This window comes from Erigeron canadensis, chromosome 8 (genome assembly GCF_010389155.1).
Source record: "Erigeron canadensis isolate Cc75 chromosome 8, C_canadensis_v1, whole genome shotgun sequence".
Lineage (NCBI taxonomy): Eukaryota > Viridiplantae > Streptophyta > Magnoliopsida > Asterales > Asteraceae > Erigeron > Erigeron canadensis.
Genome location: NC_057768.1, coordinates 10,765,182 through 10,786,136, shown reverse-complemented (window position 1 = coordinate 10,786,136; position 20,955 = coordinate 10,765,182). Strand labels below are relative to the sequence as shown.

The 20,955-nt window shown below is 35.2% G+C and overlaps 1 protein-coding gene across 1 annotated transcript; it reads left to right on the top strand.

The window, feature by feature from the left end:
* The first annotated feature begins 746 nt into the window (after positions 1–746).
* On the top strand, positions 747–8,011 carry LOC122578091 (serine/threonine-protein kinase/endoribonuclease IRE1a). Its single transcript, XM_043749967.1, has 7 exons — positions 747–1,085; positions 1,921–2,152; positions 3,756–5,131; positions 5,326–5,498; positions 5,715–5,961; positions 7,061–7,364; positions 7,710–8,011. Exons 1-7 carry the CDS (start codon positions 919–921, stop codon positions 7,845–7,847), a joined length of 2,637 nt encoding a protein of 878 aa, XP_043605902.1. The 5' UTR covers positions 747–918; the 3' UTR covers positions 7,848–8,011.
* Positions 8,012–20,955: the final 12,944 nt, after the last annotated feature.

Below are 20,955 nucleotides of genomic sequence, written 5' to 3'. Positions count from 1 at the left end.
TTATTTCCCTTAAGTTTGAATGGTAATATAACTAGATTATTACTCGCGTAATACGCGGGATACATATACAATTAATGACATGTTAAATTTTTATACTATTATAAGTTGAAAAATATCTAACCAGGTAAGAATTCAGGTGGTAAGAATTCAACCAATAAAAAAAAATATGAAATCACATTGGTGGTCGTTTAGATTCCGATTAACAGTAACCAGACAGTTGAAAAATGAATATATCATCTATTAGAGATCTTGCTAATTAAATATGATTTTTGTTTCTTTGGATGTCTTTCATTCTTCCGGATAGTTTGCATTGTCATTGTATTTGTGCTTTAATGTTTTGGTCGAATAATTTAATTATACACTAACATTACTAAGCAATTTAATTATCAATCTATATATTGCATGTTGTGTTAATGTAACTTAAAATTATGCGTAATATCATGCAATTTTCATACAATTAAATATCTAATATATAATTGTAATAACTTAGTATATAGACCGCATATGAAGAGATTTTTTTGTTCAACAACAGGGACGTTTTATGTGAATTTTCGAATTTAAAGACAAAAACCGCATTATGAACAAGACTACATGACTATTTTTGAAAATACGAAACTACATGGACAAAAACACAGGGTTTCCTCGGTTGACTGAAATCCAGACATCCGTCCAATCCGTCCATCCTAATAATACTCAAATAACACGGTTTTTTAGTTTGTTTGAAAGGAAGGAGATGCTTGAATTGTACACTCAGAAAACCACTTAGAATCTCCTTGTCTTCACACTTTGTTTATTTCCAAGTTATCTATTTCTGATGATGATGATAGTTTAATATTGGTAGCAAATTATTGTTATTATTATTGACAGTTTTATTATAAGTTGTAATTTGTTAGCAAATACTATTACTATAATAAACCCATGAATCTGAATAGTCTATATGTGTTTTATTTGGTGTTATTATTGTTGTTTGGATCATCATCATCATCAAGTGACAGCTTTGAAATAACAAAAGTGGTGGGTAATAATAATGATAATCCCTCAATACAAGCGCCGGCTAGACGCTCTCTCCTATCTTCTCTCCCAGAGTAAGTTTTTTTTTTTTTTTTAATTTTCTTTCAATATTTATTTTTAATTTAGGTATCCGACTTGCTTTGATATTCTTCTTATTTCTTTTCTTGTTGATTTAAGCTTCAAATTACATTATATGAAACAAAAAAAAATTATACTTCACACACACACACACACATGCTTTTTTTGTTATAAATGTGAAAGTGTATTATATATACTGCCGTTGCCTGCTGATTATTTTAAAATGCGGATGTTTTAGACTTTAACGTCAATTTGGTGCCGGGGTGTTGTGATTCTCCGGGTTAAAGATGCCAGCGCGATGGCCGGCGTGTTTGTCCAGCTTGGTAGCCGCCATGTCGGGCTTCTTGGCGTGTTGGGGTTTTTCTTTTTGTTTCTTTTCTGCCTCTTTTGGCTTATAAGAGTGTGTTTGCTATGTTGTGTGGGTCAATTTGTTATTGATGTGGCACCAACAAACTGAGTTTTCGGTGGTGGGGGTCAAAGATGGTGTTATTGGAATTTGGCCATTTGTGGCTAGATTAGTAAAGTAAACAAAAAACAATGGAACATATATGAGTTATTAGTAACGAAATGAAAATTTCACGTCTTTAAATGTTTAATTTCTTATGGCGTGTCCTGGTTGTGGCCATCCAATTTAGGTGTTGCAAATAATGATTATGATTACTTAGCTTGCGGGTTAAAGGATGCTCAGAATGCCATTATTCTAATGTACTGCTATACAAAAATGTTACTTTCATATGTACTGATATGTCTGGTTAATTTATTGATGGCTATTGTTGTAATATTGGTGAAAGTATTTCTCGTTCATACACTTACATACTTCTCTGCAAACAGTAAACTTGACACCGCCCTTGTTGCTACATTAGATGGTAAAATCAGTTTGGTTTATCGTGATTCTGGGAGGATTATTTGGTCATTTGCATCAGGGTCGCCAATTTATTCTTCATACCAGGCTCCTCTCAACCATGATGCCGAAAAGGAAAATGCATCTACACCTGGAGGTGGTTATTACATAGACTGCGGGGAAGATTGGATGTTGGTTGCACACTTTGATTGTCGAAATAAGGTAAATATCTCAGATTTCATTTTCAGCACGTATATATATCGGAGGGTGAGGTGGGCTGAAAGAAACATATATATTGCCTTACGTGTGCCGTGCAACGTATGGGCACACTTCTAGCTATATCATTATGCCATTGCCAATGTTAAAATCATTTAATTATTATATTACTTCCCTAGGATCTTTGTGTATCATTAAATTACGTGCACTATTTGTTTCACTCTTTTAAGCTCTAATCCGAATATTTATACTAGATCATATATGGATTGGCCATGAATTAGAAATTGCAGGCACACGTAAGGTCTTGTAGGGAATTTGTCATTTTTGTCAGGCTTGACCTGCGGATTGGCCTAAATTGCGATTGTTATTTCCAATGAATAAAACGAGTGCATCTCTTCATCTCTTGTATGAATGTAACTCTACAATTATTGAGAAGGGTTTTTCGCTATTTCTCTTAGGAGATCACTTTGTCCCATTTTTCAGATCTCTAGGGGTATGTTCTAGCATTTTTCATTAAGATATTGCTTTGATTGTTGCCATAGAGGATCAAAATGGCGGGTTGGGTAATGAATTAAAATTCTGTCAATCAACCCTGCATGTACTTTTTGCAATTGTTACTTTCTTTTTAATAACTAATGTTAAGTACAATTTGAATAGTTATTTTAGCACAGTTGTAGTCTAATATATGAAATAAAATGATCGTCCCTAATTGTTAGACTTGTCTAGGTCACGATTTGACTTGCCCCAGTCAAGTAAAAAAACTCTGGGAAATACATTTTACTTGTAGCCAACGAGTGATTCCCTCATGGACTTGGACTGAGTCGACTCAACTCGTGACTTGTATGAAACTCAGCTGTATTTTGATCTATTCATCTTATTGTCATCTTAATGGCAATCTTCATATTCGTTTTTCTGTCATTGATTTTAAGTTAGGTTTGTTGTTAAGACTTTTAATGTTATGCTCTTTAACAATATTTTTGCAACAGTCGGCTGAGTTTTTGGTTATTCCAAGGTTTTTGTTAAATGTATTAAACCTTCTTCACAAAACAATCAGTTATATTAAAGCGCAAATTTGATTACTAAAATTTAATAACTATTAACCTGTAATACCAACTCATAATTGTTTTTACTTTGATAATACATATCTTTCGTATTGTTTTTACTCCTGACTTTCAATTGCATATTTTTTAATTTAAATGTTATGAATATAAAGATGAATTTCTATATTTCGTTAGTAGCAAACTATTAATGGTAAATGGACTTAAATTCTTCAACTAATATCTAGTTTTTACATGTATTATATATATATATATTTAAATTTAAATATATATTTATAATATTATGACTCATACAAGTTGAGTCACAAGTTGAAAATTAGGATTTCAAGTTTATCACAAGTCATGAGTTGAGAACTGTGATTTAGGGACTTTTATTCATCTTAAATACACATGGTGTGACATTCAACCACTTTCTAGTTTAGTTATTCTTTTAAGTTAACTATTGACCCATTATAGACAAACTGTAACCCAAATTTACTTGTTTACCCAACAACAATTCATAATTTTAGTTCCTTGTGTAAAGTTACCCTCTTTTCCTTTTACTTTTCCAGTTAACTACTTGTCACCCACGGAGTTTGAATAGAACTATTGAGGAATTCATCAGAGTCATGCCACATGTATCAGAGGATGGAGGAGTCATGCTTGGGTCCAAAAAGACTAGTGCATTTGTGGTTGATGCTATTACTGGAAGGTTGATACGAGCTCACTATAGCTCGCCTGATACAAGACACACATCATCAACAGATGAAGCTTCAGATTCCATCATCCAAAAAGCCATCTTGAAACAGGAAAAATCTAGTGTGGTAGACAAGAAGCCTTATAGGCAGCTCTCTTTCACAAGGACAGATTATCTATTGACATCATTTGCTCCAAATTCCAACAAAGTTTTGTGGAATGTGACAGTAGCAGACTTTAATGTCGCTTTGCTTTGTCAAGAAAATCCAAATTCAGTCACGGGACCATCTATGTCTCTGCATAACGATGTTTATGATGGCAGTTTTAATATGCCTTTGTCGTGCCAGTCAAAAACTATTGTCCATCGTCTACGTACTTCTCTTATATTAGATTCCATTCAATTGCACGGTAAGCATGCAGAACATAGAGTTCCATTGCAACTACTTCCCGCGAAAGATCTTTCACCACCTAGTTCTGACAATGCTCAACAAAATACCCGTGAGAATGATTATGAGAAGGTTTCTTTGACTGGCAAAGAGCAGGATCTTAAAACCCTTTCATCAAGAGACGCAAGAAAGTCCAATTATAGAGCAAGTGTACTTGCTGAAAGGCAAATAGCTTTCTTCATAATCTTGGCTCTAATTATTGCTATTGTCTTTCTTATGTATCGCCACCATACTTTGAAGTCCTCTATGCTGAACAAGCAGCCTGTTGTGGTAAATGCAAAATCATCTTCTAGACGGAGAAGGCATCGCAAATCAGTAAAGAGTTTTGGTAACGAGGATGGAAATGTTGAGGTAGATAGTGAACGAAGCTCGCTAAATTTTAATCATATTGACGAAGTTGACATGGAAGGGCGATCCATAGGTAAACTATTTGTGTCAAGCAAAGAAATTGCAAAGGGGAGTAATGGCACTATTGTTCTTGAAGGAATATATGAAGGTCGTAAGGTAGCTGTGAAACGCCTTGTTAGAGCCCATCATGATATTGCTTTCAAAGAAATTCAGAATCTTATTGCTTCTGACCAACATCCAAATATTGTTCGTTGGTACGGAGTGGAATATGATCATGACTTTGTTTATCTTTCATTAGAGCGTTGTGCTTGTAGTCTTTACGATCTTATTCAGATGTACTCAGAGTCTTTTCAGAGACTTGGACACAGAGACACCCAAGTGATGATCGGTGTCATGCATGGCATTTATTTATGGAGGCCAAATGGCTATCCTTCCCCTATCTTACTAAAACTGATGAGGTGTGTTCGAGAACTTAAATCAAACTATAGCCGTGTGGCACATCTTTTGTCATCATGAATAATTTTTTCTAATGTCGGTAGATCTTAATATCTGTGTCCTTGTGTATCCCCAAATATCACAACAGGACATCTAACTTATATCTAATTCTCTTTTAAGTCCATGTTCTTAACATTTATATTTGCTTGGTTTTTAGAGATATAGTCTCTGGGCTTGTACATTTGCATGATCTTGGGATCATTCATCGGGATTTGAAGCCTCACAATGTGTTGATAGTTAGAGAAAGAACCCTATGTGGGAAACTTTCTGATATGGGCATTAGCAAGCGACTTGTTGGGGACATGTCATCACTTGGACATCATGCTACTGGTAAGTACCGTCAACTATATTTGGTAATCGTGCAAGGGCAACTAGGCTAGCTATCATCTTCCATTCTTTCTGCTTTAGATATTATTGTTATCCAATAAAACAATTAGTTTTTCTACTTGCATTATTGGAGGATTATTAAAATATGGATACTTTTGGTGTAACAACAAATAGCCACCTCATGCATATCTGTATTAAACAATGTATTGTGTACATCAGGTTCTGGAAGTTCAGGATGGCAAGCACCTGAACAACTTCTTCTTGGACGGCAAACACGCGCCGTAGATTTGTTTAGTTTAGGTTGTGTCCTCTTTTATTGCATCACATGTGGCAGACATCCCTTTGGTGACCATCTCGAACGTGATGTCAATGTGGCCAAGAATCAAATGAATCTCTTCTTGGTAGAGCACATTCCCGAAGCCATGGATCTGTTTTCTCAATTGTTAAACCCAAATGCTGAACTCAGGTATATCTGTTTTCCCGAAGCCATGGATCTATTCTATAGGGTGTGGTACGGTGTAAAGCGTGCACATTTTCAATCATATTACCGAATCGTTGAAAGTGAATACATGGAGATAGACCAAGGCATTTTGGCCGACTTTTAAAACGTGAAGTGAAAGACCATAAGCTTGGTCCTACAATAAAATTATTGGATTAATGGTTGATTTTAGCATCTGAAAGTAGGAAGTTGTCATTGCAATCGCTTCAAAGATTTCTTCTACACGTTTGTTATTCTTCTTTAAAATCGATGCTTAAAAAGACATCGGGTCACCGAGTTAGTTGCACATGCCCATTGACAGTCGTTTTGGACTGTTATGCGCACATAATTCCCTTCTATTTTTGTCATTTGTTTGTCTCAAACAAGTTAACAACGAAGATGGTGAAAAGTGGGCTATGAAGTAGATGTTTAGGCTTCATTTCAATTAGACAGGTAAAGGAACAAGAAAGGTACGGGAAGAAGGCAGGGGTGTTTATGACCAGGTTATATGCATATAGTGAAATTGGATCTTATATATTATAGCATAATATCTTTTTTATGTGTACTGGATCCTCTTGTTAACTTTGAAAACAGGATGCTATTTGTTTGTTTGTGTGAGGATTCTTGTGTGCAAAAGACCAAATTACCCTTAAATTATGCAAGCATAATGCATGTTGTGACCTAAAGGCTTTATAAGTAACACACATTAAGGGAGAGACAGTGAATGTGCAGAAAAGCATTGTGGAGTGCTTGAAGCATATATTTGTTAATTTCTGGACTAAACTTGACTGTTCAATCTAAAGTTGGAGGGTTGGACTACCTAACTGGCACTTCCTATCTAAAACAAGTTACAGTTGAGAATATTCCATTAATGATGTTGACCAAGCTTAGACATTTTAAAAAAGTTCTCACCCTGTCTAGGACATTACAAGATGTGCCAGAGGAATTACAACATTTTGTTCTTTATTCGCAAAGATCTTCAAAATTACATGTTTGATTCAATTATTATTAGGGACTCCCATTGGAATTTCAATGGACCGGAGGAAGTGTTTCTAGTAGTATCTAATCCTTTGCTTCATTTTGTCAGACCAAAGGCGTTAGAGGTGCTACATCATCCTCTGTTTTGGAACTCTGAGATGCGAATGTCTTTTCTGCGGGACACAAGTGATAGGGTAGAATTGGAAGACAGGGAAGTTGATTCCATTATTCTAGGAGCGTTGGAAAGTAAAGCTCCACTGGCTTTGGGCGGAAAATGGGACGAAAAAATGGAACCTGCATTTCTTAATAACATTGGACGGTACAGACGTTACAATTATAATGGTGTCAGAGACTTGCTTCGTGTTATTCGAAACAAACTAAATCATTACAGAGAACTACCCAAGGAAATAAAGGTAAAAACCATATTGAAAAGTATAAGCTGTAGCTTATACTTTAGTGTAAAAATTAAATTTCTGAAGAAAAGTAAACAAGAAAGGCAAAAACCAAATTAGCTGGGAGAATAGAACGAAAAAGTTTTTGTATGTAGAAAATAGCTGAAAACCACTCCAGTTGATAGGCTTGACTTTTTTGATTTGACCCGTTTGGCTGAAAACTGGTTTGATTTCCTTTGAGTTTTGCTACAAACTCCAATGGGTCAAAAGGAAAATTGTCAAACTTAAATACAACGGAAACATGTCAGACACGTATAAACTGTTCTTCAATGTTTAAAGTTTCAACCAAATTTCTTTTTACTGCAGGATTTGCTGGGATCAGTACCAGACGGCTTCAATGACTATTTTGCAAGTAGGTTTCCCAAACTCCTAATCGAGGTATACAATGTGATGTACTATTACTGCAAGGAAGAAGAATGGTTCAGTAAGTACTTAGAAATATAATGTATTACAACAGGTCGTACGTTAACTTTCTCTCTGTAATTCCCGCTATAGGCTCTTCATATATATTTACCTAGTGATGTGCTGATGTAAATATGATCTGTAATCATAATGCAATGTATGATACACATTGGTATTAATGTTTATAAATCTGTGTTTCAATCTTATCGGACGATTTGTATCATATGATATCTTAATAGACGAATATATACCAACATGGTTAAGTCCACTGTAAGTCTGTATATATTACGAAGGTCTTTGATTTCAACTAACTACACAACAAATGACTAAAATGTAAATTAATCAAATGACACAGTGATGTTAGGAAATTGCTATGAAAGAGCTAAATGCTCATCGGTGCTTTCTGCTAGGCAAAAAATAGTGTAGGAAATCGAGGAAGAAGAAAAATTTTGAAGGCAAATTCGAAGATGCAAGCGTTGTTTTTGTTTTTGACAACCTTTTGTCTATAAAAGAGTTACAGGCCAATTTATAAACACATCAACATTGTTTACTACTTAAAACTGAAAAATGAATCGATTCACATCGACATATCTTCCGATGCATTTGTTGGTGAGTCGAACTGCGAAACACCAAAAAATGATGTGTTGATATAGAAGGAGAGAACACCATACATACGCGGTAGGTAGCATCATGAGGACTAAGGAGTTTTAAGAATCAAGGGGGTTCCTCCTTATTCAATCTTATCCAAATTGTCACATCACCTTATTCCAATAAAAACTTTTCAATTCAAAATTACCCAATTGATGATGTACCCATTCGGACCACTGTACGAAGGGTACTCCTTACGAAGCACCTGCACGAAGGGCTTATGCCTGGAGGTGTTAATAATAATTAAATGGTTAGGGATAATCCTAAATTCTTTCTAAAATTATAGTAAATCATATCCCAATTATAAAGGGATAAAGATGGCAAGTAAATCGGATAAATATATCCTAAATATGCCAAAACCCTAACTAGACTTAAAACCCTAGCTTCCTTCACAAGATTACCCTCTCCTATATAAGGAGGGGAAATCTCATTCATTCGGCATGATCACAAATGAGCTGACTCACACATAGTTGGCGTAAAGGAGCATTGCTCCTACCTTCGGGGAATCGCCAACAAATTCATAAACCTCAACCATCTCTCCAGGATCGAAGCCCCTTATCGGAGTCCACATCCTACATGTGGTTTGGTGCACAATCATTTGGCACCATCCGTGGGACAACACTGATACATATCATAAAACCCATCATTAAATCACACTATGATCGTTATGCCAAACTAAAAAGATGATAGACTACAAGAGAAAGCTCAAACGGATCAACGGTTTCTTTCAGACGAGTTATTCTGCAGTCAGATTCATATGCATGTGTCCCTCCATGCACAATATATTTACGCCAAGTGATACCACAACCACAGGTACGATTATTATATCGCAGGCTATTACGCCTATGTACGTTGTTTAAAAAAAATAAAAATCGCTAATTGATGGCTGCACACCAGGGTACCATTGATCATATCCCCACTAGACAATATAATGCCAATATACTAATTGAGTAAAAAACTCGTTAAATATGAGAAAACTCCTATGTGAGTTTTGAACTCATGACCTTGTGATCACAAACCCTTATCCCACTACCAAGATACCACTATATATGAGTTAAGCCATGAACTATATACATTGATTTATTAATATATATATATATATGAGTTAAGATGTCATCACTGATTGTACACTAAGCCGTGATCGGGTTAAGGAAATGGGTGATGGGTGTTTTGAGGTTGTTCGTTGGTGATTCCTCGAAGGTAGGGTTCTAGACTCTTTACGCCAATCGAACAAGGTGGAAAGGTGGTTTATGTCATAACATCAGGTCATACGTGAGAAATAACCCTAGCCGATCCTCCCTCCCTCTCCTTGCAAGTTTCCTTCGATCTCATCTTCTCGTCCCGTTTTGATCAAGTTTTGTTTAGATCTTGAATCCATAAAGTTATCTACATGTATTATAGGTAAATTTCCTTTGAAATCTGATCATATGAGTCTTATATGTGAATTCAATCCAGGCCATGGGGTTTGGGTTGGGTTAATTAGTTGATTGATCACCGATTTCATGTATTCGGGTAATTAAATGATTGATTAATGTTAGCAAAAGATTAAAGGTTTGATTGATGGATTAAAGTCATAAAAAGTGTTGTAAAAGAGGTCAATTTTAAGTCCCCAGGTCGGGCTAAGGGTTTGAGATTTAATGAGAATCGCTTAGAGCAATTTCGAAATTGGGTTTGCTGGTCGGCACCCCAGGTGTGGCGCACCATGTGGGAGGTGTGGTGCACTACTGCCCAGATTGGGAATTTTGATTTTCGAAGGGAGCCCGATATGCGACGCACCAAGGGCAAGTGCGGCGCACCTATACCTGATCTGAGTTTTCTGTATGATTGGTGTGACACACCAATAGGGAGGTGCGACGCACCTGATGCTCAGGTTGTACAAAATATTTTGTTTAGCTTATAGATCGATCTTGTACTCATTCTAGGTAGTCGGGAGCACTTAGCAAGCACTATAAGATACTCATAACTGGTTGGTAAGCTGTACCGAGGTAAGATAACATCTTTTGCCACCTGTTGGTACAACAAAACATGTTTTCATAAGTTAAACCTTCCAACTGAATATGTATGTACGTTTTATGTTTATGGGTAATTATGGGAGGTTACTTTGGGGTATGATGCTTACCTTTTATAATATATGAAATGTATATGCAGGTTGCAAAGGCATAAGGTAATTTCCCATGTTACGAAATGATGATATGCTTATGTAAAGTGAATATGTAATGATGACATGATTATGATAGATGATTATGGAATGATGTAATGATTATGTTATATGATCATGAAGTGATGAACTGATGATACGTTTATGATAAGATTTCATATGTGGCTTGATCACTTAGTCACTAGTCCATTGATTAGGATTGTTATGTTCACGTGCACGTTAAGGGCCCTAAAGTAAAAATGATATGTGATTAACTTAGGTGAAAGTGTAGCCTACGTTAATATAAAGTAAAGATAAAAGTGATTAGTTTAGGTGAAAGTGTAGCCTAAACTAATGTAATAAAAAAGTCTTGAGCATATTTAAAGTTGTGTTAAGCTTAACCCGTGCTAGTTGTAAAGCTAGTGCGTCTGTGGTCACTTGAGTTGCTCCTTGTGGCATAGTTATGTTTGTTTATTCCGGGTGGAGTAACTAACCACCAATGCGTAAAGGCATAAACAATTTATTCAGTTGGAAATGACTTTATCTTTTGTAACATCCTAAATTTTCTTACTGTTTATGTTGACCTGTGTGTTAGTCAACTTTGACTTTCTTCATTAAAAACTTATATGCAGTTAAATATAACCAATACATATTATGTGTATGATGTGGACAATTATGTGTATAAGGTGGATTATGTGTAGCAATTGAGTGAAATAATATGTGTTATTGTATTTGAATAAAGTTGGGTATATGTTCCCATTTAGTGTATTTAAAAGTGTTGATAAGTATTTACTGCATGTTGATGCTTGTTAAGATGGTATGTATTCCCTGTAGTAATGAGATTATGTTAGATTTCGTTAAGTCTGAGGCGCTACCTGGTTGATGAAGTAGAAGGGTGTTAAATGGTAATTTGACAAAACTTATTTAACTAAAGTTACCGATTAGCTAACCCTAAATCTAAAATATATGTAACCTCTTAAAGAAGTCATATATATTCCGCTCCTTTGGTTTATCTCTAGCGGCTACAACGAAAAGAAAACTAGGAGGCGGCTTACATTAGAAATAGGTAAATTCCAAATTAAAGTAGAGGTGCTTTTGGTGGAGGTGGCTACGGTCGAAAGGAATGACGAAACGATAAGTAGTTCAAAATTAATTACTAGGTGAATTTAAATTGTGAAAGTGGTGTCATATATGGTTTGTCGGCTAAAAGAAAGGAGGAGACAAAGGAGAAATCATCACAATTAATAGTAGCTTACATTATTTAGAAGACTAGGTTATTATTAATTGTGGGATATGTAATTTTTTTGGTGCTGCCGAGATGGGGAAACGAATAAAAAGTGATTACGTTACTTTGGGTTTGGTTCGAACAAAGGCAGCAGCAACATCAGCACGCCATCATATCTTTCATTGTCGGGAATACATAACAAGAGTGATAAACTATTATTTGTGGTCTATAACGCTTCTAAAGGTAAGATAACTTACTTTTGACACATGAGGGACACAACAAAACATAGATTTGATAATTATTCCCCGTTTTATGTCAGTTTAAAATATTTCATGCATATGTTGGATATTATATATATATGGGAGGTGATTGGGGTATTGTTTATGCATGCTTGATAGTTATAATATTTATTGTGGTATTATGAGTTAAATTAGTTATAAATGACATCATTTATGTATGCTTAGTATTTCAAAGCTATATTGTGATAATGTGGACTAAAGTGGTTTGTGATATTGTGGATATTTGTGGACTTGTACACATAGTACACTAGACATGATTTATGTTGCCATGTCACGTGCACATTAAGGGACCTAATATGATAAAGGGGTTTAAAGTAGACTAAGTGGATTAAAGTATATGAAGTGGATTTATGTAGACATTATAAAATGTGTAAAGTCTCGAGCACCAAAATGGAAAAGAGTTTAGTCTTTTAGGCTAATGTGCAAAGTGGATCACTCGGGGGTACTATACATGCTCTTGTGTGACACAACCTAAAGTGGTAGAGTGTTTCCGGGTGGCGTGGTTGACCATTAGTGTGTAACGGATTACTCGTGGATATGGTTATGCCTATCCGTAACGACAACGATGGGCCACCGTAAGGTCGACCCATCACGTCGGGTGTGAGGTTTCCCTGTGAGGTCTGTGACCGCCTTCGCACAAAACCTTTAAAGTTGTAAATAATTGGCATAACTTAAAGTGGATCAAGTGAATAAATGTGGAATTATTAAGTGGATTATTGAGGCTTGCTAGGCACATTATAGGATTGATGAACTACATTATGTGTGATTATGTGGATGTGTATGTGTTGTGCCTATACATATGTGTGAGATGATTTCTCATGAAATGTTTTAATTGGCAATCTTTGTTTTGTACTAACTTGTTATCTTACTCGGCTTTTTAAGCTGACACTTGTGTTTTGTGGAAATGTGTTGTGCCCTCAGGTTAGGCGTTGACCAGTGGCTTGGTAGCTTGCTTGTGAGATGAGTAGCTTTTATTGAAGCTTATGGACGTTGGCTTTAGTTACCCGTAGTTGAATAATTTAAGTAGACATTTACTTAGCTAGTTGGCCTTTACTATGTTGGATATTTTATTAGTTGACTATGGATTTCAGTTGGATTATTGTGATGATACTGTTGGTAACACCTTTTCAGACATTTATTATGTTCTATTAATTCTGTTAGGAATCAAATGGGATTTTTAAACGTCGCTTCCGCATTTTGTTAACGAAGTTTTGTTTAAAGTTTAAAAAAATTTTTAAATCCACATTTTCATTAAGCATGGTGTTACAAGTTGGTATCAAAGCCGTAGTTTAAGTGAACCATTGGCCATAGATATAGGTCATGGACTTAAACTAGTAGTGTTGTGCGCGTAAGTTTAGGTGATTTTACCTTAACCTTAACGAGCTTGGTTTTAGGACGGGTTTGGGTGAGTGTGAGAGTAGTATTAAGGCTCTTATGTATTTAATTGTAAATTGGTAAGATTTTGTGGACCAGCCTTATTTTTGATATTTCTTACTTACTCTTTCGCTGAATCATTTGTGCTATTATTTTGTGGTTTCTTTTAAGATGTCGTGCAAAATTTATTTTGTTAAAAAAATTTGATAAGTGTGTGAATTTGCTAGAGTAAAGAAGTAATTAAGTAGGAAGATTGAGTCATGACACTTGATATTTTTATGTAGCAATTAAGGTGATGACTATGAATGAAGTTGTTAAAATATGAGTATATGACGCAAGTGGTGGTCACTTCACTGAGTTAGTGACAATGACCGATAGAGACAAGTGTGGGAGTAGGGTGAATGAGTAGATTTGAGAAGTTTCAAAGGAGGAGGTGTAATCTGTGATACACAAGTTGTGGTGATGAACGTGCGTGCGAAAAGATACAATTACAATTATGGTCCGGAACATAATTGCAAGTGTATCACGACGCAAGTGCGTTTGTGCCATGCTTGTGTTAGTAAATGATGGTTAATTATTAGGTGAAAAATTATGGGTGACATGTAATTTTATGTAGTGAACATGTGAGTTATTATGTAGTAATAATAGAGGTTAAAATATATGTTACTGGTGTAGAAAAAAAAAAGGAAAAAAAAATGAAAGGAGAAAATTTGAACCTCGTTGTAGTTGTACTCGTGTGAGTGTCTATAAAAAAAAATTAGAGTTAGAGAGTTTAGTTTCGTGGTCTTGTATATAAAAAGGAACCAATTCTAAATTGTCTTCTCGTTGTTTTCATTACTACGTGTAGTCAATAAATTATAGGCAAGAATAAGACCAAGCGAAAGAATCTGACAAGAGAATAAAAATAATGTCATCAGATTGTTGTATTTGATTGATTCTCATTACAAACACTCAAGGACCAACGAATTAGGCAAGCTAGAATGCTAGATTAAATATATTCTTTAGTGAATTGGCTAATAGCAAGTATTATTTGTGCTTTTTTTTTTTTTTTATCTTTGAAGTCGAACAGCTCTAGAAAAAAAAAACATACCTTTCTTGTCTTGTTTATTTAATAAAAAATACGAAAAATTTTTTATTTGTTTAATAAAAGAAAGAGCTTGATGTGGGATTTGTTGCCCAGTAGATCCTAAGAAGATAACCTTTGTAAGGAGAATGTAATTGTTAAAAAAAAAAAATCCAGAACTTTTTAGTTCACCTCGTTAACTTTGGGTGTTAGTCAAGTCTTCTGATATATAGTAGTGATAATTATAAGGAGAATAATTATTGTGCTAAATGTGTGATATTATGTGATAATCCAATAGATTAAAGTATATCAATTAAGTAGAATATGTGGTGTCACTGATTCTTGTTATGCTGTTAGTTGCTTTAGATGTTAAGTAAATATCATCATGGTACTTTAATGAGAGATTGGTGCTTCTTCACTTGATACATTCTCCGCCTTCATGTTAGGAGATGCAAAACATGATCAGGTAACTATTTGCACTATGAACGATTGATTACTTATGTATCATAATATGGGTTCACTAAGTAGCATTCAATGGTCGGGTTTACGGGTACGGGTGGAGAGTTTGTAAATTGTTATGGTGCTAATAGTGAAAGTATACGCTAGAGGTGGAGTTCCTCGTAGCAAACCAACAAAAGCTTGGGTGTCAAGATTGTCGTTGCTATCCTTAACCAATAGTTTAGAGTTTTCAAACTAGTTATTCATTAATAAGTTCTCATTCGAAAAAGATTCAATGAAATATATTAGTCTAGGCTATGGGTCGGTGTGGAGTTCTCAACTCCAATTCTTAATCTTAAGTTCTAAACGAAAAATTGAAGGAGAAGATACTTCCAAATACTCCTAGGTTTATATTATAAAGGAGTGTAATTTCATTTACACTACAAGTGGATTTTTGGGTCATAAATAAGTTAGCTCTTGCATGAATACTAGTTTATGTCATGCATAAATAAACTTTTAAAATGAACTTAACAATTACATATTCGTTTGAAACTTATCAACTATACTGAGATAATTGTGGTCAAATTAATTTATTCAATTACACGTAAATAATTCTAGATTGATGAATTGATTAAATGCATAATGCAGTATTAGTTGGTATTGACATATATTGCCATTGTCTATACATTTATTTAGGAAAAGAGTTAAGCTTAACCCACATTTAGTCTTTTAGGCTAATGTGCAAAGTGGATCACTCGGGGGTACTGTACATGCTCTCGTGTGACACAACCTAAAGTGGTAGAGTATTTCCGGGTGGCGTGGTTGACCATTAGTGTGTAACGGATTACTCATAGATATGGTTATGCCTATCCGTAACAACAACGATGGACCACTGTAAGGTCGACCCATCACGTCGGGTGTGAGGTTTCCCTGTGAGGTCTGTGACCGCCTTCGCACAAAACCTTTAAAGTTGTAAATAATTGGCATAACTTAAAGTGGATCAAGTGGATAAATGTGGAATTATTAAGTGGATTATTGAGGATTGCTAGGCACATTATAGGATTGATGAACTACATTATGTGTGATTATGTGGATGTGTATGTGTTGTGCCTATACATATGTTGTAGATGCAATTTTTGAGCATCTTTTATTGTCCGTTGCAATGCAATTCTATGGGCTGATTATGAAGAAGAAAAGATGTCTTCAAGGTCGTGATGACGTCATCATCACTTCATGATGATGTCAGCACGAGGCAGCAGGTCATCACGAGGTGATGATGACGTCAGCACGAAGTTGCTAGTTCGTGTGAAGGAGCTTAAACTCAATACTTAGCCAAAGTTCATCAAATTTCATTCAAGACAATCTTCTTTGAATCGTCTCATTCTTCTTAAATTCAAGACGATTTGTTTCAAGTCGTTCTTACTTTCATTCATCTAGGACGATCTCTTCTAAGACGATCTTATCCTAAGACGATCTTCCCAAGATCGTTTCATCTTCTGAAATTTTCAACTTTCATTCCAATTCAAGTTCCAAATCAAATCTCTTTCTAATGGCTTCTCGTGAAGCTTTGGCATTAGGTTCTGATACAAGACCTCCAGTTCTCTATCGTGGTTCTTATGGACTATGGAAGAAAAGATTCATGGATTATGTGGAATGTCAACCAAATGGTCACCTTCTTAAAGATTCATTCTTAATGGACTTGCAGTTCATCGCCATCCCACCACTGGTGCAATACTCACTCTTGATCTTTTGAATGCTGAACAAAAAGATCGAACAGCTGCAGATAACAGAGCTAGATCTTGCTTATACAAAGTACTGCCAGATGAAATCTATGGTTCTGTTGATTCTTATGATACAGCCAAGGAGATATGGGATGAGGTGGCAAGACAAATGGAAGGATCTGACCTAACTTCAACTATTAGATTAACAAATGTGTTGACTAAGTTTGACAACTTCAGCAAATTGCCAAATGAATCTCTAGAGGCTGTCTACTGTAGATTCTGCAATGTCATAAATGAACTTAGGAAGAACAATGTCAAGAAATCAGAGATTGAGTTAAACATCAAATTCATCAAAGCTCTTGGTCCCGAGTGGGAAGATTATGGAACTCAGATTAAGCAACATCAAAATCTGGCCAAGTTCTCCATCCATAATCTTCATGAATCCTTCAAACTCAATGAACATCAAGTACTAAACAAAGCTTTATCGAACAAAATGCCAGAAGTTGTATCTTCTGATCCTTTGGCATTAATTGTTGAAAAGAAGGTTTCTGAAGCTCTTAAAAGGCAAATGGTAGTTGTTTCTTCGTCTGATGAGGAGGGAGATGATATGTTGGCTCCAAGAGATGGTGTTTCTGACGAATTATATCAAGCTCTTGCCGCAGTTACCAAGCACTTCAAGAAAAAGTACTACAAAGCGAGGCCAACTAACAACAATCTCCGCACTTCTTCCACCAGTGCCTTTCCCAAGAAGGAACACTATCATTCAAAGAATAATGGTCAAGGTGAATCAAGTGGATCCAAGCATGTGGAAAAGAAAGTTGAAGGTTATGACAAACAAGTTGTTGAGAAGGGGAAAGCTTCTGATAAAAAGTGCTACAACTGTGGTATTCCTGGTCATTTTGCAATTGATTGCAAACAACCCCGCAAGAGAAACTATGAGTACTACAAGCAGAAGATGCTTTTAGCAAAACAAGTGGAAGCTGGTCATGCATTGCTAGCTGAAGATGACAAGTGGCTTTTGCTATCAGATGATGAAGATCTCTCTGCAAATGTGTGCTTCATGGCGAGGTTGGCCAAGAACAAAGCATTTGAAGCTGAAAGCACTGATGAAGAGTACCCGGATGATGAGGTAAATCTACACTCTACTTTTTCTTTAGTTAAAGATAAAGAGTCGTTTGATTTAGCTTTATCTAACTTGACAACTCATATTATGTCTTTAGCCAACAAAAATAAGAAGTTGAAAAATAGTATTTCATTTTCTAAAAGTGAATTTTCAAAACTCTTTGAAGAACATTCGAAATTACTTTTTGATTATTATATTATTAAACAAGATTTTCAAACCTACAAAGATCAAATGTTGGTTAAAGAGTGTGAGTTGAATGGATCTCCTGATTCTAAGTTATTGCATAAATGTTATAAAATTGAAAAGACCATTCATGATTTTGAAAAAGCCAATCTAGATCTTGAAATTCAAAAGACCAATGAGTGGCTTCGGGCCAATGCAAGACAAATGGATGTTGATATTCTTAATAAGAAACTTTTAGAATCCAAACCTAACAATATTGAACTTGAACGAAAGATTTCTGATTTAAATCATACTTGTTTTTTGAAAGGCGTTGAGATTGAAACTCTTCAAAACCAAATAGAGGAATTTAAAAAGAATATATACTTTTCTATCAAGAGAAGTTATATAAAGTCGAACAAAACCCTCTTTTGGATTTTACCGCCTATTTCAACAAGTCAAAGATTGACAGATCGGAACTTCTTCATGGGTTGGGATTTGAGAATATCTCTCCATTACAAAAAGCCAAAGAACAAATCGAACCCTTGTATGATGAAAGATTTCTTCGCCTTGGTATGGTACAACAATTTATTCGTCCACTGGATGACGATTTTGAGACTGATGAAGTTGAGCAATTACCACAAAATGATTTTTTGGTTAACTATGATGTTATTAATGCTTCAAATAACTCGAAAGAATCTTCAATTTTCAAATTGGAAGAAATAGCATCAAATTTTCAAAACCAAGAGTCCGTTGGTAATTCACCTAAACCTACTCAAATGTATGTTCCATCTACCATTTTGGAAAAACAAATAGAAGGTTTGCAACAAACGGTGAAATCTCAACAAAATGAAATTGAAAAACTTAAGTCTCAAAGTTTGAATTCGGAGGATAAATTAGTTGTTGTGGATACTAAGAAAGTTTGTATGGATGCTTCTACTCAAACTGACCTAAGTGCTTTAGTAGACCATTCCACTCAGACTACTTGTGTTTCATCTACTGTTTCCTCCACCCAAACCTTGACTAATTCTCTTGAGTGTTCATGTCAAAATGTTGCTACTATTATAGCTGATGATTATGTGCAATCTGATTTAACTCATGACGAACTTGCGCATAGTTTAGTTTTGATATGGTACTACTTTAGGTTTTTCACATGTGAGTCTCTTGAAGAGTTAGTTGTTCACCCTAAGCTTAGTGCTAGTATAGGTGTTGATACTTTTACTTTAATTTCTTGTGAAACCAAAGATGTGTCAGTTCAAGTTGATTTCATTCTTGAGACTACCCATAGTGTAAAGTTGGATACCAAGATTCATGATTTTTCAAAAATATCTCCGGTTGAACCTTTCACAAAAGATGATTTTGATAAATTCATGGAGGGAGAATATGCTTTTGATTCTGAAACTGAGAAAAAGATTGAATCTACCAAAATCAAAGTTGAATCAAAAGAGGAATCTCCAAAATTGTTTTCCAAATATCCAACTTGTCAAGACTGAACCAAAGACTGTCAAAAAACCAAGAATCAATAAGTTAAAAATAAAGTGTCCTACCTCTGAAAAGCATGTCAAAACCAAACAAGTTGAGACCATTCCCAAAATCAAATACAACAAAGAGAAACTTCTGGAAATCAACTCAAATGTTTCTTCATCTAACTCTCAATCTAGTTCATTACCTAAAGTATCTAAATCTAGCTCAGTTTTGCTAACTAGGGATGCTTCAAATGGTGCAACTAGGTATAGGGATAGATATGGTTGGTTTTCTCATGATAAACCTAAGAAACAAGAAGTTTCCACACCCTCAAAAGAGACTAAAAAGATAAAAGTTCTTCAAAATTATCGTTCTAATCTTCTTAGTGTCAATCCCACAGGGGGAAAGAGCTTGATTAGTGAGTCTAAATGGGTAGCTAAGTCATTAGTACCTAAGATCACTAAAGTTGAGAAAAAGAAGAAAAGGCAAAGGAGAAAAGCGGGTAGTAAGAAGAAGCTTGTTTCTGATGTTCAAACAATTTATCTTTTAAGTTATCTTTGCAAACAAATGTTAATGATGCCAAGGCAATGCCTTGTGATGTTGTAAACAATGTTAATTCTCGCTCTTATTTGTATGGTTTGAATGGTGGTAGACATGTTACTTTTGATTCGTGTGTTAATATTTGTTTGTTTGATCCAAATGTGCTTGTTGATAATGTGCTTGTTAATAAGTATGTTGATTCGAAAGCATGTTTGTATGCAACTCCTAAGTTATATACCCTGCCTGTTTTAACTAACCACAAAGGACCCGTCTTCAAGTAGGTACCTAAAGTCGGTTAAATTTCTTTGATTGTAGGAAATAACCATCTATGTTTGGATACTCGATTCCGGATGTTCAAAACACATGACTGGCAATAAAGCATTGCTCAAGAACTTTATCGAACGATTCATGGGAACTGTTCGTTTTGGTAACAACAATTTCGCTCCTATCTTAGGCTATGGCGACATTGAACGCAATGGAATTGTCATTAAGAAAGTTCACTATGTTGAAGGATTAAGTCATAACTTGTTCAGTGTTGGACAATTCTGTGACAACAATCTTCAAGTTCTTTTTTGACAATCTCTCTGCAAGGTTCAAACTCTAGATGGAGTTGACATTTTGTGTGGCGACCGCGATGATAACCTCTTTACCGTCAATCTTGATGATAACCAACCAACCGATAATATTTGTCTCATTTCAAAGGCTACTTCAAAGAATTCTTGGTTGTGGCATAGAAGACTTTCTCACATAAATTTTCCTACCATCAATACTTTAGTCAATAATGTTGAAGGCTTGCCAGACTATAAGTATGAAAGTGAGCATGTCTGTCCTTCTTGTGCCATTGGGAAGATAAAACGAGCTTCTCATAAACTGAAGAAATCTCCAAATTCTTTAGCACATCTTCATTTGCTTCACATGGATCTTTGTGGACCAATGAAAGTTCAAAGCCGAAATGGGAA